The following is a 26,074-nucleotide window of genomic DNA, read 5'->3' as shown; positions in this document are numbered from 1 at the left end:
GTTTTTTATGTTGATGACGTCTTATTGGAAATTGTCTAATAATGAGTTTTAATAAAATCAATAATCAATGACCTTTCCGAATGTTTGTTGAGGCCGACGCTGGCGCATTCGGCACATATTAGGTAGAGCGTAACGGACCGGACCTAACGGCTCTTTAGCTGTTACTTTAAAATAAAACAACGATTTATATTTTATATTGCATTATCTATTTATTGTTACTGTAATCTAAACCTATTAGAGTTTGTGGGATCGATAAATATTTTAAAATTGTAGGTACGTAATGATTGATGAAACTTTCACAGAACATGAATAATATTTTTTTATTATGATAAAGCAATAACTGAACTAAAGAATCATAAATTCAATACATTATTTTTATCCAAATACAAAAAAAAAGCAATCGATAGTATTTGTAATGATGAAAATATGGACATATTTTTTGTTTATTTACTTTTCTTTATGTTGATTACGTAACAAATAATACAAGGTCTTTTCTTCGTTAACAAAACATACATGTTGAAGATAGGTTTAGTTTTGGAATTTATCCTTTTTATTTTTCAAGATCGATAAATTTGTTTAAAAATTAAAAATAATTATTAAAACGTAATACAGTTTACACTACATAATTGAGTTAAACATAATCAAATTAATATGAAATTAAATATAAAAACTCATATAAAATTTACACATCCATCGCAAATGAATCCCAACACTTTGATAATAATTTTTATTCTCTGAACCATTTAAATCTGTAATCAATATCTAATCAAGCCTTTCTATCAAATAGTATTAATCTAGTTTATAATAGTATACGTAATAATGTTAGTTTTAATTTAGCTTTTCATACTACGCAATAGACTGCAAATTGCAATGTATCGACCATGATCCTCCTCTTGAAAGTAGGTCAAGGAATGGGTTGAATTCTTTACATCTTCGTCCTGTAATACAGTTCAGATTCTTGTCATTATATAAGTGGGTCACTTATAATTAGGGTAATGGATAAAGATGAAATTAGTGCAGATGTGCTTTGAATTTACTTGACTGGAGCTGGATTGCATCCTTTTTGAACATTTTGTATTCATAATTCGAAAGCTTATGAATATTTTGTTTTCATAATTCGGAAGCTTATTCGGAAACGTTGTTATAAACTGTTTTTGAATTTTACTTGTTATTTTTGATTTAATAGTAACCATTGATACATAATATAAGAAACACTTAAATAGGAAATTACATTTCTAAGACGGTTTTGATATTTTCTTCATAGAAAACATTGCAGATAGAGGTGTTTTTATCTGAATTTATGAATTTACACGGTATTGATTATGAAGAAATATGCTTTATTATTAAAGAAACGAGAGACTATGTAGAGACATCGAAACTTTAACTTTCCTTCTCTACACTATTCCAAACAATATTATTTCCTTTATAAACCAAAAACCTCTTGTTCCAGGTGAAAATTGGCGCCAGTACCGATGCTTTAGTGGCACCCGTGGTTCGATAAGCAGCCGCCATGTCGTCTGTGAAGGTGGCGGTGAGGGTCCGCCCCTTCAACTCCCGGGAGATAGCGAGGGAGTGCAAGTGCATTATAGAGATGTCCGGCAATACTACAGGTGAGATTGATTTGAAAATACTAAATATGATAGATATAATAATACGATGGATGTAGGTACTAGCTCATCCGGGTTGATACGGTTTGATTCGAGATGAAAAATAGTCTATTTAATGATGTGACTTATGGTGATAGAATTTTTAAATTCGATCATGTTTTCAGTTAAAAACAAACAAGCAATAAAATCTGTCCTCTTTATAAATCGAAATCTGTATTTGTGACGTAATAGTCGAATAGAAATTTCGAGATAAGCACACAACAAAAGAAGTAGACGGAAAATACTTGGATTATAAGAAGAATTGATCGGAAATTAGCTTTAGGGGTGGACGAGTGATTGACTTGTAAAATATGCTTCAGAAGTTTTTGATATGAAAAAAGTAAATGCATACTTGCCTACTAGATGAGTCTAAGGTATTGTCAAATGCTTTTAAAGGCACAAAATAACTCATCAAAAATGATTAAATGTTTCCAGAATAATTATAATATAAGTATAAGAGAAGTGACTTACGCTGAAATGATAATCCACACAAATTTATCTCGGCTTATCGTGTGTGTTAGGTACATGAAAAGTTGTGCTCAAAGGCCAAAGCTCTTGAAACTTGAAAGCCGCTTGCCTCATTACCATATATTTAAATTACACGAATTTCAATATCGGCTTATGGGCTAAGTTTAGCTGAGACAGAATTAAAATTTCAATGTGACCTTATGGAATATCTACATCGATAATATTGAGTATTTACCATTTTATATATATGTATGAATATAATAAGGGTAGCTAGTTCTACCCACTACCCCTAGTTCTTATTACTTTTTTTTAACTGAATCACTTATCTTTAACATAATCCGATATTGGCTATTACATCTTGAGCTCTAGTGCACGGAAGAAAAATAAATTATAGAATAATAATATTATAGATTATAACTGTAACATAAATAGCAAACAATATTGTTCATAGTCATGTTTATCACACCACACATCACTGTAAAACATAAGTTGTAATAATGCTTATAATGCTTTCTGTGAAAAAATTGAAGTATTTGCCAACATTAAGCTGACGTTAATGGCCCCTAAATGAATGTTTATGAGAGAACCTTATCTAATTTATCAAAAATTCCGAACGTCTTTTTAAGTTAGCGTCGTGCCGGTAATGAAGAGTGGCGTTTATATAGCAGTAAAACCTTTCGAGAACCTTCCGTCGACCTTCGGGCGACCGTTAAGAAATTGTATTAGCGCTCTTAAATAAAATTCACCTTTGTAAAGGGCTATTCTTAGAGCACTTTTGTGAGACGATCGATAGTTTCCTTGTGGGAACTCATGTGGTGATACTTTGACATAATCTTTGGGTCATACGGTCTTGTATCATGTCCATATGTTTTAATACAAAGCTATGGATCGCTTTTTTCGCAATTTTAATATTGTACAGAAGGGTTGAAAAGCTAGTCGGTATATTGCTATAACAAATTAAAAATGAGAATCCTTTCATGTTCATATATTAAATTGCATTTTTACATGAACAGTATTTATCTTAGTTAAAGACCCAAGATCGATGTGTGCGTTACCCAGGCAAAATGTTTTGCTTTAGAGAGATGAGACTTAAACAAATAATTAGTGTATCATGAGGAGCAATTTGTTTACTAATAGCAAAATTTGTTTGAATTGTAGTTTTTAAGTTATTTAAGAAAAACAAATTTTGCTGGAGTAACGTTTGAAACGTTACCCAGGCAAAATCGTCTTTCAAAAATTAGTTTCAGCACGGAACCAAATACATGAATAGATAGCTTTTGTTGAGTAGTAAATGTTTATAAATAGCAAAATTTGTGTGTGGTATAGTTCTTTAGTTATTTAAGATTTTGCTGCGGTAACGTTTTGGGATTTCCCAGATCTCGAAAACGGCTCAACGCAGAAGTTTGAAAAAAATACCAATAAAAGACCTTAATTTGTTTAAATTTGTTTAATCATTAGTTTTTGATTTGGTTGACGTAAACCAATGTAATTAAATGGTTTCAAAAATCAGAAGAAGCGGGTTTACATGTAAACCAATACACTTATAACCAAATAAACAGCTGTAAAAAATACCCGTGGTTCGACGCTTGTTTACAGCAGACATTTTAGATTTCATACTTTACACGTTAAGAAGATAAAAACAAATTTGATTTATTTTAGACTGGTCGTACTTTAGCGATCGAATACGCAGTTCCCATAACATTAAGAAACATGGCATACTTTAAACAAATTAAAATGATTCATGAAAATTCTTTCCTGTTAATTTCAGCCTTGAATTACGGCTCTAATGAAAGTTATCTCAAAAACAAGAATATGTCAGCAATTCTCTAATAAGCCGACCAAATTGAAAAGGTCACGTAAAAGCGACTGCACCGTACGTACGGGTAATCTTCGCAAATTAGCAGCTTGGTAACCGATGTTTTGTACAGTTAAGCAGAAAAACGTTATTCGTGAAGCCGATTTTTTGATTGTAAATATATATCTTTAAATATAAATATTATAACACAAAAGGGTATTGACTTCTTGGAAGAATCTGCCACATCGTGTATTAATAATGATAATGTTTCACTGTGTCCTGTATGCGAGACAGGAAATGTATATTTTACATATGAATTAAAACCATTACTTTTCTTCGAACTACATGACATGTCTGTTAACCTGAATGATATACCCATTAATATAGAGTTAAATGGCCAACAGTATATGATTTTGGCAGTAATTGATTTTGACCCACCATCAAGTTCCACATTGATTGGACATTACAGAGCATACTGTTACAGAACGAAAACTCAACAATATGAATGTTACGATGATCTGTACTGTAAACTACAGAAATGAAAAAACTCCCTAATGCCACATTTGATTATATATATTCATTAGTGTAGGTAATTAAAACGTTAGAGACTGGAAGCATAAAACACAATTTTATACGGTCCCAATGACCACACAAATTTTATTGAATTAGGTACGAATCTGTGATTATGAGTGATATTAGTAGTTATTAATGATAAAACTGTACTGTTTCCTATATTTTTAAATAGGTACATAAGTGTAAAAGTTGTTTATTTTTTATATAATTGTTGGAAGATTTTTATTATATTGTTGTTTTCTCATTTAAAAGTTTTGTGATTATATACATTTTTTATAGAATATGCTCGAAACCGTCCCTCATAAGGGCAAGAAATATAGGCAAGCCGATAATACATATTTTGTAAAAAAAAACATTAAATGTGCTTTGCACATTACACACACAACGCCGACTCAATTCCAACTCAAGTCACACTGTGGTATTGAAATATGAGCTTTATGTCGTGTTACTTAGAGTGGATATTTCAACATTAAGTTAAAAGAAGGTTACGACGCTTTGACAATGATTGGTTCACGGGTTATCCACCTGTGGCAGTCACATGTAATGTTAAAATATTCACTCTAAGTAACACGTAACAAAACTCAAAAATGTTGATGCTAAGGCAAAGCAATACATATAATTTGTATGAGACTGATTTTTTAAATAAAAATAATGAATCTTAACCATTTTATTATTTTAACTAACCTGACCAGAAAACTTTTGTATTCAACTGTACTAACAAAACATCTATATTATCCTGTTCATTTCAGATGGTTGCGCTTATGTATGGTGCGGTCGCTTTTATGTGACCTTTTCAATTTGGTCGGCTCATTAGAGAATTGCTGACATAATCTTGTTTTTGAGATAACTTTCATTAGAGCCGTAATTCAAAGCTGCAATTAACAGGAAGGAATTTTCAGGAATCATTTTAATTTGTTTAAAGTATGCCATGTTTCTTAATGTTATGGGAACTGCGTATTTGATCGCTAAAGTACGACCAGTCTAAAATAAATCAAATTTGTTTTTATCTTCTTAATGTGTAAAGTATGAAATCTAATATTTCTGATGTAAACAAGCGTCGAACCACGGGTATTTTTTACAGCTGTTTATTTGGTTATAAGTGTATTGGTTTACATGTAAACCCGCTTCTTCTGATTTTTGAAACCATTTAATTACATTGGTTTACGTCAACCAAATCAAAAACTAATGATTAAACAAATTTAAACAAATTGAGGTCTTTTATTGGTATTTTTTTCAAACTTCTGCGTTGAGCCGTTTTCGAGATCTGGGAAATCCCAAAACGTTACCGCAGCAAAATCTTAAATAACTAAAGAACTATACCACACACAAATTTTGCTATTTATAAACATTTACTACTCAACAAAAGCTATCTATTCATGTATTTGGTTCCGTGCTGAAACTAATTTTTGAAAGACGATTTTGCCTGGGTAACGTTTCAAACGTTACTCCAGCAAAATTTGTTTTTCTTAAATAACTTAAAAACTACAATTCAAACAAATTTTGCTATTAGTAAACAAATTGCTCCTCATGATACACTAATTATTTGTTTAAGTCTCATCTCTCTAAAGCAAAACATTTTGCCTGGGTAACGCACACAAGATCGATCAGAGATTAGCTCCCTTTTAGAATCTATATTACTTAAATTACCTTTCAAATGTGAAAAGCTATAGTAAAATCGGGATTTATATATCAAGGTATGACTAATACCTAAAGGGGTGACAGCTCACATCTGGACACCGGGACTCATGTTATGATTCATGTTATTGAGTTAACTTTTCAATTTAAAGTCGGGAACTCGATGCAATATGACTCATATGCTTGTTAAGGTGATTGTCGTGTTTATGCAGATTTTTACAATATTATGGTTTAATTTTATGTTTTGCTTTATAGCGGGTTAGCATTTTATATTGGTAGCATGATTAAATAAGATTTTATGATTTCATTACTTATAACAGCAAGGAATCAGAATTGCGTTATTATAATCTAAAGGTTACTAAATTATTATTCAAGTTTAGAAGTTACTGATCTTGAAATAATAAATAAAGAGATCACAATAAATATAAAGGTATACCTACGATTGTTGCGTGTTTCTAACGAATTTTTGGTAGAGGCCGACGGTATCAATGTCATTGGAATTTGGTTTGCAAACATCTGCTACAATGTCAAATCAATAACATGAAAAAAGTAGATCACAAAATTAGGGATTCGATATATTTTGTAAAATATTAGACGATCAGATATAATTTTGTGAAGGGATGGATTTCATAGAGATATTAAAGTTTTCTTTTTGGCATAAAGCTAATAATAAAATATTATTTTATTAAATTAAAACTGTGGCTTATATGATTATGTTTATAAACGGAGAAAGTCTAAAAATTGCGGTACCTAATATGATTTACTGTAATAAACTGTACTTAGGTAGGTACATGTACATAATAGTCATTGCTTTCATAAAAGCCTCATTCATTATTTGTTATTGGTTATAATTTCTCAAGTAAGTACAGAAAATTACAAGTAACATTACAAGAAGATCACGTCTTGAGGTAATTGCCAGTGAAAGCTAGATTTATTGCTTCAATGTAATAATGAGTATTGTAATATAACGTTTACATCGATTATAGACATTATATACATCATTATTTACATCGATATATATTTCTTTATAGTTTGTTTCCTTTTCATGTTTTTTAAGGTATAAAATATTTTTTTATTATACTATCGATGGCTCACATATAGAGCTCTATAGAAATCTAGGACATGCACGATTTCAGAACTAGTATAAGTCTCTCATTTACGTGTTCCCTTTTAAACTAAAACATAAGAGTAAGAACTAAGAACTTCTTAATTAAGACCGCCTTCGTAGTTTCAAACGAAACTACTGAACGGAAGGAGTTCGTTCCGCTAACGAGACGTGTATGTACGTGGTATTTACGCTCTTTAATTTTGAACTTTATTACATTTTGATAATGGTACAAAATTGTATGATGATACGAGATTGTTTTCTTTAACTCAATTATGCAGTTGAGACCCAAATACTTTGATGGTTTATGTTTAAAGAATGATATATTTCTTTGAAGATAATGCGAAATAAGTATGATATTTTATACATGTGTTCATCTATACAAAGTAGATATGATTATAATAAAAACCAAACACAATCTGGCAACACTTATTCAATAAGAAACGCAAAAGAAAGATTAAACATAACGGAAACAAATTGAGGTGGCAAGAAATTGAATAGGCCATATACTTTACAATACAATTCTGTTTTTCGTTCGGCATTCTCGTTACTTTTTTTGCAGTTCTTCGTATGAACTAACATGTATTTAGTGTGAAACGTGAACCAATCAAGTTCATTGTCAACAATAAACGCTAAAAGCATGGAAAGTGTGACGTCATCGCGTGCGTCAATTGCCAGTATAGAAGTCATTAATATGCATCTGCTGAAGCTCAAGTTACTGATGGCGTCAGCGTTAAATCGATGGGGAAAAGATTGTTTTAATTAATCTAGAAGGCTTTAAAACCTTATTAATAAAACTTTTTGTAAGCTCGTTCTATCAATGTTATACTTAAAAAACTTTTAAGCCATTAATTTTACACTGCCTGACGATTGACGAAATGAAATACACAATTGTAGTTTATAACTTTGATTCTGGACTCATATTAAGCTATTGTTAATTTGCCTAATAGTACTGTCATATCTTTTTATTATTTTTCTGCTACTTTCGACTTCTACACAATTCTTATATAGGCTTTTTTTGGAATTAAGTTCTACTTGATTTCTATGATGGTTTCATGAAATAAAAATCAATGAAAAGAAGAAGCAATGGATTAGATTCATTAGGTACTTCAGCCAAAGGTATGTATGTTTAATGTACTTATCATAAAAGTATTATTCACAATTTATAGCACATTTGAGTCGCTTTATGATTTGTGGCCACCACTGAATTTGAGATTGTAAGAAATCAAAGGCTTATTTAAACATAACCTCAAATAAAGCTCATCCAGGCTATTTATATTCATTCGTATATCGTTATGAATAAGGAAATGTTCAATTTCGCCTGAAATTACGTTTTTGAGGGTATATTGCAATGCAATAAATCATATAACACATAACGGTATTCATACACCCTCGGTGGAGATCGTCGTAACTCCCTGTGATCTCGTGGAATCCATTTGCTTGAATTATATCTGCTTTAGGGACTTGAGGGCTCTGTGGAAACGGTTTGTTGATAATTGTATATCGTGTGTTCCTTTTTAAATGATTCTACGTACAAACACACAAATGAAGAGAGAGTATTTATATTTGTAAGTGTATTATTATATTTATGTTTTAAGTGGTTTTTACTCTGCTATAAAATGAAATATGTACTGATTATCCTACTACTATTATAAAGGCGAAAGTTTGTATGGATGTATGGATGTTTGTTACTCTTTCACGTAAAAACTACTGAACCGATTACAATGAAATTTAGCAAACATATAGAGGGTAACTTGGATTAAAACATAGGATAGGTTTTATCCCGGAAATCCCACGGGAACGGGAACTATACGGGTTTTTCTTTGAAAACGCGGGCGAAGCCGCGGGCGGAAAGCTAGTTATGTCTAATTTTTTTATACATAAACGACACGTCAGGTCACGTCATTGTAAAATAGTTTATTCACATTATTTTTTTGTCACAAATAACACTTGATGGTACGTTCAGACGCGTGGCAAGCAGCCTGGCAAGCAGCCCGGCAAGTAGCCCGGCAAGCAGCCTGTTCGCTTACGGTACAAACAACATGTTTACATGCTTGCGCCCATGCTTGTGCTCGTTGAATGACACTTTGACATGGGCCATAGTATGAGGAACTTACATTTGTAAAAGTAGATTTTGTTATATTTCCTTTCTTTTACCTACCTTATTTCATTCTCCCTATTGACGTAATTAAATTATTGTTAAGCAAGCATAAATCCTCATATAACAACACAGACGCAAGGGGAGTTTTATTGGACAATAAAGGCGTTTATGGGGAAACAATTGCCAGAAATGCGTCAGCTAAATACATATGCAGCAGATTCGCGAATATCTTGGCTTCATATCCTTTTCTTGTTTTTAAACGTAATTAACGAATGCGACGTCGTTAATTAGTTAATAAATAGGAGTGACATTGCAGATTTTTCTTGATGTAATTTATACAAAATCGGACTAGGTATATCAGAAGCTGATTTTAGTGATTGATTAAACATCAAGCACTCAACTTTATTTTAAAAATTATTATCAGCAACTTCACGATTGAATCAGATTGGTATTAAATTGTAATTGCAAGTCGATTTTCCAGTTGCAAACTCCTTTATGTCAGTAAAATGGAAGTCCTTCCGGATTAATCCCCCGTTCAGTCCAATCTTCAGTAATATATTATATACAGCTATAAAACTTGGTCCAGCTGTAATAAAAAGACCCATAAAGTGAGTCTAGTCGATGTTCGCGTGAAACGTGTCTGCGGCGGCGGCTTGCGGTTTAAAACTTTCCTTTTACGACTTGAAATTTATTAGAATGGCCGTGGAGGTTTTATTTTCAAATATAATGTTTTTGCTTGTTCAATATGGTGTATGGTACAAAAGGAGCTATTGGGATTATACTATTATTTTTCCTGTAAAAGAGATTTCTATAAATTTTGAACGCCGTGCAAATATTATAGATAGCTATTTTTTATCGGATAACAGAATAAGAGATATATTTTGCTTATTTACATTTCTTAAAGATGAATAAAAAAAAATACGTTTTTTGTAGCTGAGTATCCGCCCTTTCAAAATATTGGGAGCGGATTGAAATTGCTCCATATTTTAAACTCTGAAAGAAATCATACATTTTTCATACACGGTTTACTCTACATTAATTTATTACAAGGAGCTCTTCAAAGTACACAAGTCACGCGCTTTCATTCGTATTTCCACTGTAATTAGAAGCTAGACTAAAATGCTAAAAGTATGACGGTTAAAGCTCTCCTGACCTCGCTAGTGTGGGGTCAAAGCACGCAAGCGATTGTCCCTAGAACTGTACGAACTGTCTTTTGTGATGGTGCGGAATTTTGCGCGAACCATTTATTGTGGAATATGAGACAGGAATCAGGTAATTAGTGGGTTGTTGTGGAATATTTGTTATTTTGTGAACAGTATTGCTGCGGATTTTAATTGATTATCCACAAATCACTCATTATTATTATACTTAAGTAATGTATAATAGAAAGAAACGCTACGAATTGAGAACCTCCAACCTCATTTGAAAGCTTCTGTGAAATATTAAAACAATGCATTTATGTAGGTAGCCTTTGAGATTTGTGAGCGCTGACCAGGTCAAGCATAAAAAGTTTTTTTACGCTGTGGCTATTATAAAAGTCTGTTTTGTTAGTAGGTCACATGTAGCATTTGTAAGCCCTTAAGGGACTATGATTTTTCTTGTTGCAGTTATCATAAAAGTTTTCTTTGAATAGGAAGCATCTATCGCAAAGCTTTCATTAGACTTGGTCGGCCTTGTGCTCGATACACACGTTGTGTGAATTTAAATATTTCAACTTTTCGACATATCTCATGTCTCAAACAAAAAGAAAATAAAGAAAAGCTTTGTGACAGAGGTAAAAATATATCTTGGTACAAAAGTTATAGCAAATATAAAAGATTTAGTACCTTCACTACTGCTTGATCGCTTATAAAGAAAACATATTAAGTGAGTCAAAAGCAATGTTTCATTATTAATCGCTAAGGAATTTAAAATTAAAAAACACATAATTTATATCTATTTAATAAACAAAACTCATATGCGCTTACTCATGTGGCTTCCCTAAATAGGAAAATTATAAGCCGGTAATGCTGAAGCAACTTTTACGAGCACAAAACCACTCAGAGGCAATACATTAAAGGCTTTTAATCTACGTGTTCCGCTACATTCGCTAGGAGGCTCTCGTAAAACCTGCAGCTCTTGAGTTTTAAAACATAACTCCTAGGAATTGATGTAGTGCTGTTTGACTGCGTTCCGCGTAAGGGTGCTTTTCCATATGTGAAACTATATGACCATTGTTTCCATTGGTTTCATTGGTACTATCCTATGTAGCTGCGCGAGGAAGATGCGCTGCTTGAACTATATGATGTGTTGTTAGTGTGCGCATCCATAGGATGCATCCATAGCATGCATCATTACATATAAAATCATATCTTAGTGAATCCGTTTGCAACAGTGCTAAGCTATTTGCATCAATGAATACGATTGGTGGATATCAAACGCATCCACAGCAACGTAGCATAGCACATCTCTGGTGGAATAGCACCCTTAACCGGTACTTCTGTCGCGGTGCAAGATGCATCGTAAAGGGGCGTCTCGTAAAATATCTGGTATAAAGGTCTTAACGAATCTCGTGTAGGTAGGAAACATTTTATGTCGTGATAAAATTCTAGTTGTGTTTGCTATAAAATGTCTGGGAGGTAGTTGGAATTTTGAAAAATATCGTATGAGTTTATTTATTTCTAGGAAGAGCAATGTCTTAAAATATAAATAAAGGTCTGCAATATGGAATGGTACTTATCTAAAACAAATTGTTAGGAATTTATCATGATAATAATTAAAAGGCAAATTATAAAGTGCTTTTTACTACAATAGAGGCATTTGTAGGTCAGTTCTTACCACAAGTTATTACGGCGTTGTTTATAATCTAAAAACAGTAAGCAGTGGTGAAGGGAATGACAATCTTTTTTAAATGACACTTAATGTTTACAAGTTATCACTTAGAATAAAAAAATATTTTTTTTAAAGCAAATCCGGTTAACGTTCACCTTAAGTAACGTCCCTGTCTAAGGGAACCCCAAACAATATAACTAACGAAACACGATAGTAACGGGTCTGATGCTATATTTAATACGAGACGCCGTCAGGCACGGTCGATACGTCTCGACGTCGGGAAGAAACGGTTCAGCAAACAAACGTTTCACAAAGGATACTTAGCAAGACTCGAGTGATGCGTACAATGAATCTAGCGTCACTCTGAGTTAGGCAGATGTTCTAGCGACACTCTGAGTTAGGTAGATGTCCTAGCGTGACACTCAGTGAGTTAGGTACAGGTTGCGTATGCGTGTTGGTAATTTGGTTGGAACATCAAAGCGAGGAATTGTATTTTGTCTACGTTTAAGCGTTTACGTTTATGTTTTATTTTAAAGCCATTACAGCTTTTTATAGAGGATGTTATTAATTTTATTAAAGAAACATGGCGATGAATGATGAAAATATATAAAATCAAATATATAAAAGAATTGTTTTAGAATTGTCAATTTACTCAATACTCGTGTTCCTCAAAACAAGATTCAATTATGTACAAAATGGTTCGTTAGTTAAACTGTTAAAAGTTAAACAGCATTTCTAAGAAACATATAAAAGAAAATATTATTGAAATATAAACTGTGTCGCTTCTACTGCTATTATTCGGGCTGTTATTTATGAAAATATTTGTTCCAGTTATCGTCAACCCAAAAGTACCACCAGGCAGCAAGGAGAGCGCTAAAAGCTTCAACTTTGATTTCTCATATTGGTCGCACAACGTAAGTATTAACATACATTAATATATTACATTGTAAATTAAGTAATACATACATTTACGTATAAATTTACGGCTTCACGATGTTAAGAGTTTCAATATGGCGACGTAATTAATGTTTTACGTAATAGAGCGAAATATGAACGGGCGTATTGTAGAAATTTATGTTGGTTTAGCTACCTTTGATATTTTCATATGAATAGTATATTTGTTAAAGCAATACATATGTTTATATGTTTCGAGAATTGGGTGGGTTGAATCAATAATTCCGATTGAATATAAGCATCAAATTTCCTTAGCCAAAGGAGTTCGTAAGCAAACATAATTGAACTAGGCTTATATTGGTTTTTCATTATCCTATAAATAAATTGCGTCAGTTTCGTGTTACATGATTGGTCATTAGATTGTTTCGGGTTAATATATGTTTTCTTGCTCTAGATTATAATTAAATAAGAAACTTAATTCATAAATAATTGAGCGCAGTGCTCACGATTCGTTTAATATATTTTTTGTTATTCTTTGAATAAAGTTAACAATAGATGCTGGAACATTTAGATTCTTTACTCATAGACATATTAATCACTGATTGAAAAGATAAATTGATTGAACGATTTACAGATTCTTTTATACTTTTCAATAGGTTTTAAATTAATGGATTAAATTATCTTGTAATAAATAACTCTTTTAACTAGATGGAATTCTCTCGAATAACATTGCGCATTTTGGAGGGCGGCCATATTGGATTTAACTTGTAATGGATTAAGGGATTAGTTATCTGTGATACATAGGGTCGCTATAAGGCTTCGTTGTTGACAGCTCGTGTTTATCAAACACCTACGACATTCATTATACTTAATGCTTAGTACAAATATTATTAAAGGTACATATACTTTGGATTTATATGGTTACTGTACCATTAAAACATCGTTTCATGTCGATTAGGGTTATATACTAGGTAATATGTAAAAATGGTATTTGTAATACAATGGTGAAAATTCATATAATTGAACAAACATAGCAATAATAAGAGGATATAATTGTGTATTTTGGGAAACAATTTCGAACCCTCACCGCTCCACCACAACGCGGGCTTCAATTGAATCCTGCCATAATTAATTTCGATGCGGCCTTAAACGGTCAACGCTCGCTTGTGATTGTCTGTGGTCACCTGGAATGGCGGGAATATTGACGTGTAATTACAATAGATATTGCTTCTGCGGGTTTGAAAGGATTCGCATTATAATGGATTTTATAATCACTACTAGCTGTGCCCCGCGGTTTACCCGCATTGCTCCGCTCTTGTTGGTCTTAGCATTATGATATGATGCTATATACTTATATACCATTTAGCCTTCCTCGATATGTAGGCTATCTAACACCAAATGAATTTTTCAAATCGGACCAGGTTAGACCGTTCAAACAAACAAACAAACAAACTCTTCAGCTTTATAATATTAGTATAGATATCTATATATGTACTTCTATATCATTCTTAAATGGAAATATTAGAATGTTAGATTATATTAATATGTTCATAATTTTTAAATTTTAAGACGTTAGATTACAGAATATAGGAGGTAATAAAAACGTTAGAAATCTATTTAGGACCACTTTATATCAAATCCTGGTAGGATTAGCATCAGAAATGGAAAACGAAGATTATGGATATTTATTATAATTTATGCGGTGCTCTCGGCAACGGCTATAAAGGAATATAAATTATGAGAATATTTAAATGGCCATCCTATTATTTCTATAGGATATATTATACAATTATTTTTATAACTTCATAACTTCAGATATCGTTTTAATTTCAAACTCAACTCAAACTCAAACATTTATTTATTCAATAAGACTTCTTCTAAAGCACTTTTGAATCGTCATAACGTATTTTTAACATTTACCACCTACCTATTACATTGGCATTTTGAATGTATTGGAATTTGGAATGTATATATAATAGAAAATAGATACAAAATATGTCATACTTATATAATATTTAAATAAGTTAAATCGTATAGAGGCGTATGAATATAATTCAGTAATACTCCAAAATTCATGAAACCTCTGAACCTTCTGTGAGTCATTCAATTTAGAAAATTCAAAACTGCTTTAACTTTTAATGAACATTGTCCACTACATCACACTTATAATATGACAACACTTTTAATGTTCTACATTTGATAAAGTACTAAATGAAGTAGCTCTGCAGTCAAGTATAATTATTTTCAGATAGGAGACAATTTCCTTAAGAGGCTTTTAGTAACTATGCCTTTGGTGTCTCGCTTTTAATGTCTCTTTATTCTGAAGACATTAAGAGGCATTGTGGTGACAGGAACACTAAAGAATTTTAGATGTTCGTAAGATAAAGTGTACTTGACTTTATAAATACAGCACATTTGGAAAGTGTGAACGTTGGGTGAAATTCTAAGACGTAGTCTTTTACATAAATTTAACTTCAGTGACAAAATAATATCTAATATTGACTATGTAATCATTTTTCAATGGTCCATGAATATTAAGCACACTTAGGAAACATATTTAAATTGTTGAATATTTTTCTGGCGTAGCTTTTTATAATGAATAATATGTATTTAATACTTTTCCAACAGCCCAGTGATGCAGATTTCTCTTCGCAAATTATGGTCTACAAAGACATCGGCGAAGAAATGTTACAACATGCTTTTGACGGTAAATATACGATAATCTTTAATTATTATTAGCGTCAAGCACGTCTAATCTTTGTATAATAACAACTTTATTAAGGCACGTTTGAAAATTACTGTAGAACTGAAAAAAGTATTCCTATGTTAAATTTTCTTCTAATGTCTGATTAAAATTTTCTTCACATATTTGTAATTCAAGTCTTTCATTTAGCTCTGTATTTATCCAGATTATATTTAAATTCAAACTAGCGTTTGCCACGATATCACTTTACATATTGTTATCTAAACAATATTGAATCGACACAATAAACCAACTGAAGACACACTGCTTATATAAATTTAAATTATATCGGATTAGGCTAGCTGTTTAAAAGGAGTTCACTGACAAACAAACAAAAAAAAAAAAGCTATTGACATCGTTTTTCTTCCAGGCTACAATATATGCATATTCGCATACGGTCAGACGGGCGCGGGGAAATCCTACACCATGATGGGTCGCGGCGAAGACGGCCAGGAGGGCATCATACCGCAGATCTGCAAGGATTTGTTCCGACGCATACGACAGACAACGTCTGATGATCTTACTTACTCGGTAAGTGTTTTATAGTTAAATAATTATATTATATAGTTAAAAAACTGGTATGTTAAGATGAGGCATATGTTTGTTAAGTGGTTATACGTTCTAGGGATACGATTATGTTTTTATAGGGATACTTTTCTAGAAGCGAAGTAACAACTGCGAAACAAAATCGTCGTAAATAAGGCAATTTCTAATTTTATGGACTTCTGAATTTTGAATTGAACTAAACAATTTTAATTTGTTTATGTCATACTCGTAGCTAAAATTACGTTATTCGTAGCGTTCTCTACGAGAGCGTAGCAAAAAGCTCACTGCTACGTAGCAACGAAGGCAGACTACGCAATCTCTATCAAATTGAATCATAATTTTTAAATTATAAATGTCTGTAAAGCTGTTAATAAAAACATTGTTTATATAAATCAGTTTATTAAAAATTTGAAATATTGATGCAGCAACCTACAACCAGCAACACAAGTGTTCTAGATTTTTTCCTTTACCATAACTCATCATATCATAACACATTACAACTGTGTAACCTATACTTTTAACTTATTCCACACAGGTGGAGGTCTCATACATGGAGATATACTGCGAGCGTGTCAGAGACCTCTTGAACCCAAAGAATAAGGGCAACCTGCGTGTACGTGAGCACCCGGCCCTTGGACCCTACGTGGAGGACCTCAGCAAACTGGCTGTCATGTCCTATCAGGATATATACGACTTGATCGATGAAGGGAATAAAGCCAGGTAAGGATATGTGTAGGAAATTTATATTGGTAAATTTCCTACCAATATGAATTTCCTGTGGTACTTTTTGATGGGGGTGTTAAGTTGGCGGGTGGGAAAAAGGTTATTGTTAACATTAAACAAAAGTGCATCACAAGTTTTTACTTGAATTAGTTGTAGTTTGAATAAGTTGTACAAAAAAAAATTAGACTAGCACAAAAAAATATTTTTTGGGATACAATAAACAGGAATAAATGTTGACTTAACATGTTTCCTATTATCTAAACAAATCCCTATATTGGTTTAATACTTCATCTTTCAAATCACTTTAACCTTCCAAATACTTTACATTTTCACAAAAAAAAAATCCATTAACAAATCCCGTTACACGCAGACAATTAAAACACTCATAATGCACTATGCAAATAAGTAAAGTGAGGATTAAAATGATGTGTTGAAAGCATTAAAACGGAACGCAAACATCCCTCGCCCTCTGGGAGTACTCGTACAATTAATACAACCTTGACACACTTGACGTCCTGTGTATATTATCCTTTTAGCTTTTTATTGAATGTGGTTGGTTGATTTGATAATTTTCTTTGACACAAAACCATAGTAAAATTAAAATTAGTCGTATTTGCCTGTTGTGATAAAATTTGACATTGCAATCAATCATTAATTTTGGAATTTATAAAATACTAGCTTTCCGCCCGCAGCTTCGCCCGCGTTTTCAAAGAAAAACCCGCATAGTTCCCGTTCTGGGTATAGGAGTCCATTGTGACACGAGATTTATATATATTAAGATTTGAGTACTTAGTACAAAAAATGCAAATGCAAGTAAGAATTTTGATTAATTTTTTTTTTCAATTTATTCAACTAGGATATTTTAGGTATGATCTTGTAAATGGAAACAGTAATATTTAGATATTTAATATATTTTTTTTTCACCAGAACTGTGGCAGCAACAAACATGAACGAGACATCATCTCGTTCGCACGCCGTATTCACCATCTTCTTCACACAGCAGCGGCATGATAAGACTACCAATTTGGTCTCTGAAAAGGTAATCTTTTTTTTCACAAGGAATAGTTTTTTTGCATTCTTTTTTTACTTCAATCTCTTATTAATCCGTCAGATGTATTCCAAATACATTCTCTCAAATAAAACAATTATTTATAAGTTATAATACGACATATTACAATTAATAGTACGAAAGAAAATATAAAAAGGAATTGTAAAAAAAAAAAAAAATCACCTGATGTTTATTATTGCAATACGTAGAGAGAACACTTTAAAAATATTTTTAAAAACTATTCGAAGACGACTTACTGTATTTGATAAGATTTAAATCTATACAATATTATATTATTTTCATTTTACTTTTTTTTAATACAGGTGTCAAAAATCTCGCTAGTCGATCTAGCGGGTTCCGAACGTGCTGACTCCACAGGCGCTAAGGGCACTCGCCTGAAGGAAGGAGCCAATATTAATAAGTCGCTCACCACTTTGGGAAAAGTTATATCAGCGCTTGCTGAGATTGTAAGTATATTTTTAATAAGTTTTTGAAATAATAGAATAGTTTAATTTGTTTTTGTTAATTAATAAATAAAAAGGTACTTGTGTGCATATTTGTGCACTATAATATATCTCTTCGCGGTTGACAATCATAAATTTAGTATGTTTAAAGGTGTATGGTTGAATTCCATTTCCTAATTTCGAATCGAATTACTGTTTTTTTTTTCAGAAGAGATATACAGATATGAATATATCAATAGAAGTCTTTGGTCTTCTTCTCTTCTCTTTATTTATATTTTGAATTTGGGATGGTGGTGGGAGTAGATTATTTCATATAAACATACTATTATAAATTAGTTCAAAATATATATCTTTTGAATTAAAATAAAATAATTATTAATATTGCATGTCTAGAATAAAGTGTAATTCATGTGTGTTTGCGTCTAATAATCATTCTTTCTTCAAATAAGAATTCATTATCAACTCATAAATGTCATAATATTATATTCATTCATTTTATGAATTGCTAAGGCTGGTTGCAGAGCTTGACCGACCGTCAGTGCGTACCGTCCGCGTCGGTCCTGACGATACGCATACACAATGTGTATGACTATGACACTAATACGCATGACAATAATTGTATGACAATGACACTAATACGCATGACAATACGCGTGCGTATGGTCGGTCTAGCTATGAACGGTTTTGTGAATTTCCATACATATGACAAGCGCGACTGACGTACGCACTTGATGGTCGGTCAAGCTCTGCAACCAGCCTAAGATATCATCACACTTGATTTATTTCATAAAGTCATAACATTTAAGCTATCTACACACAGTACATATTCTAGCGAGACAACTTTAAAAATAATTAATAATGACTGAATGATTGACACACATAAACACCCTAACATATGCTAGTTAATTTGACTTACAATTATTTACCCCACATTTCAAGTGAAAAAAAATATCCTTAAGTAAATATTCTTTTAATGTACAAGCTGTATACTGTCTTAAATATTTGCTAGATTATATCTTTTTAAATGTATTAAACGTAAAATGTAAATTAAAGGAGTTACTTTATGGGTGATGCTATACGAGCGGTTTTCCCGCCGCGGGAATCCGCTTCTGAACTGCACTAGTCACAATTTAATATGAAAGTTGTATAGGTAAATATTTTGTAAGTCTCAAGTATTACCTTAAAAATTGTTCCAAGTATGTTTTATACTTATCATTATTATAAACCAAAGTCTTAAAAAGTATAATCTATCACAGTTACACAATCATAATCATCTTATTGGCTAAACCAATTACATTACAATCAAGTGTGGTGCTAAAATGAACTCTAACATATGCTAGCTAAATATTATTTTCGAATGTTTGATGCATCTCGTGTACTTGGACAAACTATAGTCGGTAAGTGGAATGTTTGTATGTGGTTGTGTTCGCTTTGTTTTTGTTTTATTCATGTACACACATACATGACACTGATTACGTATGAATCTTTGTATATGTGTGTTGTTTGATGTAGGCGTTTTTTTGGAACGAAATTCCTTATCGCGGTAAGCTAGCTTAGGCGAGCGTCACAAAAAATCCTCACGATACTTTTGATTAGCAAAAGTGTATAAGCATTCCTTCACTTATTTCATTTATCATTTAACTCCTAAATATTGTTGATTTATTTAATTATACCTCTTATAGTAATTATTTTATAACGAAAGGTACTTCGTTCCAATCGGGTGTCTCACATGTGATACTTCAGACATTTTTTATGTGTGTGTTTCGTTTTATGCTTTAATAACTTAAGACAGATTCTTTAACAGTTTCGAATGTAAAATAATGAACTTTTAAGCCTAAAGCAGAGTCTCGAATATAACAAAATAATTAAGTTCTAGTCTAAATTTCGAGTGAAGTTGTAAGCTCCAGAGATGTTGTTATTAATGGATTTTTATAAATAGAAAAATCTTTTAGGCATGATTCAGTATTTTAGTAGTTTTACTGAGGGACTTATAAACTTCTTAATATAGCCGAATTCTCAAACGATTTCTTACATTCTCTTGAATAATAATGCTATTTTTAAGTTAAAAGTTATTTTAGGTTTTGACTTCATTAATCTTACGTGACTTGGAACATTTTATGTAATTTAGATTTTCGTTTATCAATTCTTACTGTCTTACCACAAAAAACTTTAGACAGGGTTTAACTTTAAACGCGGCTTCTCTTAAAGTGACAGATCCCTGGTTTAAAGTTAGACTGTGTTTAAATTGTTTTGTGGTAAGACCATTAGAATTTAGTTACCAAAAAAAAAAATTAGTTTTAAAAAGTTCAAAAAATACCAAAGAAAATGTCTTTGAGAATTTGGCCAACTCCAAACTAAACAATTGATCTCAAAAATATCTCCAATCTATAGGCATCAAAGAGCAAGAAATCAAAGAAAGCGGACTTCATACCGTACCGTGACTCGGTGCTCACGTGGTTGCTAAGGGAGAACTTGGGAGGGAACTCGAAGACGGCCATGATTGCTGCTATATCGCCAGCTGATATTAATTACGACGAAACGCTCAGTACATTGAGGTTTGTTTGTGTTTTGTCGCACATTTAGTATTGTCGGAACCCTCATTTTACAAAATAATTTTTTGAATGTGTCTTGTTTAATATGCGCGCTAGTGAATATTCACTTATAATACCACAAGAGCTTCAAAATTATCGGGTATTTTCCGATAGGTTCGTTGCAAACAAATGAAGGAGTCAAGTTTTTTAGTCATGGCTAAAAAATCACGAGCGCGAAGCGCGAGTGATTTTTCCTGAAAAACTTGACGACTTTATTTGTTTGCAGGGAACCTTGAGGGAAATGCCAGATAATTTTGAAGCTCGTGTGGTATTCGGGGGATTATTTTCCGTCCCAAATGTCGGCCAATAATTTCACAATTGAATTCAACCTGTCAGTTTGACGTCAACGACCAGAGAAAATTTTCAAAAAATTATCAGTATAATACCATGTACGTTGTACCACGTGACGTCGAATGGTGCAATTCTATTGGTCGATATTTGGGTCGGAAAAATAATCATTTATATTAGATAAACACATGAGAAGGATATATAGATAGAAAGGAAAGAAAGAAAAAAATTGCAATGGCGCATCACTTTTTTACAGCCTATGTCATTGATAACAATTTTAACCACACACAATGTGTTATAAATTTTCTCGTATATTCTTCGATTATTGGAATAATTTAATATATTTATACATAGCTTAATATATTTTAGATTATGCCATGTATGATCAAATATTATTTCAAACGAATGGAAAAATAATTAGATACTCGACTATCCCGTCTATAAAATTATATTTGCTCATCAGATATGCCGACCGCGCCAAACAAATCGTATGCAAGGCGGTCGTCAACGAGGACGCAAACGCGAAACTCATCCGCGAACTCAAAGAGGAAATACTCAAACTACGCGAACTACTCAAAGCAGAAGGAATCGACGTCGAAGAGGGTAAGTACCTACCCCCAAACAAAACCCCCCTCCAAATAGGCTTAGCCGTCGTGTGACCACATAGAGCGTCTTGTGAATGTGTCTTAGTAATTAACGATGCTAGATAACGCCACAAACGAAATAATAAATAAGCTAATTCCATACTAACATACCAACTTTTGTTTCCAATCGTGAAGGACCCGACGGTAGAGTCGTTTACGAAAAGAAAGAGACCAGTAAGTAAGATTACAGAGGCTTTCGCATATGTACACCCCACCTGTACCGCTTTGCCTCGGGGTTGCCAGATAATAATGCGAAAAACACTGGCAACCCACACGAAAAATAAAGCAATATTGCACTCCTGTCCAAAGCTTGTGGCGTTCTAGGCGTAGATACATTTTTTCACTACATATTAATAATGTCGTAAAAGGAATGAAGGCTTCTTTTTTTTGGTGTTGGGGTATACCTAATATATATGTACCTAATTTTTATGTAAATCAAAATGTATTCATTTGTACTGAGTATTTTCTTTATAAATATTAAATTTCACATGTATTACCGAATTGGCGTTAAACAAATTATTCTGATAAAGTACTCGGTATTTCTGTATGATATTTCGTTCGCGGCTTTAGAATATTTTCAGCCTACTTATATTAGAGTTACAAGTCGCTAACGGAACAATTGACATCTTAAAAGAAAAAAAATGTCAAAAAATAATGATTTTTTCTTTGTTACAAGTCGCTAACGAAATTTATTTTAGTAATGACGTCTACAGTCGCTTATAAGAGCTTTGAATCTATGAATTGCATGATTTGATGTGTATTTATAATATTTTATAAAAAAATTGTATCGTCGTAGAAGTTACAGTAATTTTGATATTATTAAAGGTGTCGGTATTATTAGCAGATATGGCATTTACTTACACAATGGCTTATTAAAATATATTATATACTATACAATATTTATGCCAATACAAAAGAATAAATCTCAATCTATATTATCTATTATAGTAAAATTAAAGAAATCGTATATACCTACATAAATATTTTTTTAATATTTAGTTTTTTTACATGCTATGCATATCTTACAAGCTACGCATACATAACAAACTACGCATATGTGTGCATCTTACATTAAATTGATAAATATACAAAAAAAAAAAATATGGGTCCTGATTCTATAGTGTCACAGATTAACAAAACAGTCCCTAATTTATATATTATTCGCGTATAAGAAGAAATAAAAAAGTGATAGGACTTTTTACAGCTTATAGTCGCATATGTTTTAACAAGTAAAAAAATTGTTCCTATAACACACAGATAGAGCGATTTGGTAGAAAATCTATATAAATTCAAATATTGCATCTTTTACGGACCAAAAAAATATCAATTGACAATAGAATCAGGGCACCACACAACACTAAAACACCAAAACATTTGCATACAAAAACACATTTAAACTCCACATTTGAACAGGAGATCAATCGCCAATGCGCAAGAAGACAGAAGAAGAAGAGATGATGTCGCCGAAACTGTCTCGAGCGGCGACGACTATAGCAGAGGAGGCGGTGGACCAGTTGCAAGCGTCTGAGAAACTTATTGCTGGTAAGTTTGTAGTTATTGGTCATTTAGATACATTTGAACAGGAGAAACTTTCTAATGCGCAAGAAGCTCGAAGAAGAAGAGATGATGTTGCTGTTATTTGAGGGTTTGGTATTAGAAGTGGGATAGTGGTAAATTTGTGAATAAACGAGTAATTAAAATGTCTCAAAATAAAATTAGGGACCGTATCTAGCGTCTTCAATAGGTTTAAACTTAAAATAAATGTGTTCTATAAATCAATTCGCCGAATTGATATTTTACAGAATATCATATTTTGTTCAATTGACTGACTATTGCGTTCAATTGACTGTCAAAATTTGATATTAAAAGATAAGGCGAGCAAAAGAAGGACATGTATTGGTACATTGTAGGTCCATGAGTAATTAAAAATGAGCAGTACCTTTCAATGCTATACGTTTTTCAAAATTTTCACCGTTTTTTGTACAATTTGATAAATATTTCCAATCCCCAATACCCATAACACACCATAATAATAAATCAACTATTCATCCAAAACAGAACTAAACGAGACCTGGGAGGAGAAACTTAAACGCACGGAACAAATCCGAGTGCAACGCGAAGCGGTATTCGCTGAGATGGGTCTCGCCGTCAAGGAGGGGATCACTGTAGGTGTATACTCGCCTAAGAAAACACCGCATTTGGTCAATTTGAATGAAGACCCTAATCTGTCTGAGTGCCTCATTTATTATATCAAGGATGGTGAGTTGGATTTTGATACTTTTGTGAAGGAAAGGTGGAAAATATTTGTTTACATTAGCTAAGATATGGCATTATGAATTCTCGAAAAATGACAAAAATATCGTCATCATATGTGTGTGTTATATCAGAACCTGATACCAACTGTTTAGGTGATCGTCATGGATAGCATTTATTCTGAAAACATAAACATAACTCTATACAAAAAAATTACATTCCAAAACACTACATTTCAACATCATATATATATTGTAATTACAATTTTCCTGTCGAAAAATACCTGGAGTATCCATCTTGTCGGTCATACATAGTTAGAAAATGTCATGAGAGCTCATTTATTGCAATTGTTTACATATATTATATCTGTATTTTTATAGAAAACTAGCTGCTCCGCGCGGTTTCACCCCCGTGGCTCCACTCCTGTTGGTCGTAGCGTGATGATATTTAGCCTATAACCTTCCTTAATAAATAGGCTATCTAACACCGAAATAATTTTTCAAATCCGTGGTCGGATTTCGGACTACTGGTGTAGTTCCCGAGATTAGCGCGTTCAAACAAACAAACTCTTCAGCTTTATAATATTAGTATAGATAATAATTTAGTACTTACAGAATTTTGCTAAAAAACTAATTTACCATATTAATTTACCTATATTTCATTTTCTACAGGTGTAACCCGCGTCGGTACAGCAGAAGCGAACGTACCACAAGACATACAACTCTCGGGCTCACATATAGTCAGCGAGCATTGTATCTTCGAGAACACGGATGGAGTCATATGTCTGATACCGCATCGTGGTGCGCTGGTCTATGTTAATGGACGAGAGGTGAATTGAGCTGTATTCTGTAGGACGTAGAGTTGATTTTTGATTGAATTAAACTTTGACTCGTGTGTGAGAAGTAAAAAATATGCTTTGCCAAAAAAAAAAAATTATCAATTTTATTAAAAAGATGACTATCACGTTACATATTGAATCTTCAATTATTATAAAAATAAAATATTCGTATGGCTTGGAACGCTAGTTTTTTTCAGTTTGAGTCAAAATAATATTTTTGAATTATCGTTTGTCCTCAAACAAATATTATATTCAACTTATTCGACATATTTGTCGTTTATAACCAGAATAATTATATTCTAAAGATCTAATCCCACAAATAAATTACCATCCAAACCAGGTAAACGAGCCAATAATCCTGAAAACGGGGTCCCGTGTGATCCTGGGCAAGAACCACGTGTTCCGCTTTACGCATCCCGGACAACCGCGGGAGGAGCCGCTGAACAAACTTATCACGGACACTACTGATACTGAAGTACCGGAGAGTGAGTTGTTTTTATATAATATTTTGGGGATAGGCCTCAGCCTATCATCTACCTATCAAGGTATATGCGTTTTAAATTGAGGCGGAAATAGGTTGATAGGTAGATAGAAAATTGTGAATTGAAGGAAGGATTTGATAATTGCGCTTGTTTATCCATTGTCAGTTTAATTACTAATTATTTATTTAAATATGAGGCATTTTTTGTGAGCGCGAGCTATTAAGTAAATGTAAACTCTTTGGAATTGTATACCAAAGTGACAAGAATTCAAAATTTACTTAACTATAAAATCAAATTCTTTTACCTAACGCTCTCCGAGATGAACCATTTTCAGAATCAGAATTTATAAAAGTAGATCACCTAATTTTTGCTAGTATTTTCATAGATTTTCATAAAATGCTACCAAAATTGAAATAATCATTTCTC

At 32.4% G+C, this 26,074-nt stretch overlaps 1 protein-coding gene across 1 annotated transcript in view; it reads left to right on the top strand.

Moving 5' to 3' along the window:
• LOC123697775 (kinesin-like protein unc-104) overlaps positions 1–26,074 on the top strand; it is an 87,263-nt gene that overhangs the window by 39,518 nt on the left and 21,671 nt on the right. Inside the window, exons 3-16 of the mRNA XM_045644316.1 lie at positions 1,451–1,610; positions 12,966–13,048; positions 15,657–15,735; positions 16,142–16,302; positions 16,853–17,037; positions 17,968–18,079; positions 18,412–18,555; positions 20,944–21,107; positions 21,895–22,034; positions 22,211–22,249; positions 23,489–23,617; positions 24,134–24,334; positions 25,000–25,157; positions 25,507–25,651. Of these exons, the coding sequence (XP_045500272.1) occupies positions 1,511–1,610; positions 12,966–13,048; positions 15,657–15,735; positions 16,142–16,302; positions 16,853–17,037; positions 17,968–18,079; positions 18,412–18,555; positions 20,944–21,107; positions 21,895–22,034; positions 22,211–22,249; positions 23,489–23,617; positions 24,134–24,334; positions 25,000–25,157; positions 25,507–25,651 (1,840 nt within the window). The 5' untranslated portion in view covers positions 1,451–1,510. The remainder of the gene's footprint in view (positions 1–1,450; positions 1,611–12,965; positions 13,049–15,656; positions 15,736–16,141; positions 16,303–16,852; positions 17,038–17,967; positions 18,080–18,411; positions 18,556–20,943; positions 21,108–21,894; positions 22,035–22,210; positions 22,250–23,488; positions 23,618–24,133; positions 24,335–24,999; positions 25,158–25,506; positions 25,652–26,074) is intronic.

Source organism: Colias croceus, chromosome 15 (genome assembly GCF_905220415.1).
Source record: "Colias croceus chromosome 15, ilColCroc2.1".
Lineage (NCBI taxonomy): Eukaryota > Metazoa > Arthropoda > Insecta > Lepidoptera > Pieridae > Colias > Colias croceus.
Note: the sequence above shows the minus strand (reverse complement) of the source record. Positions and strands in the feature narration are given on the sequence as shown.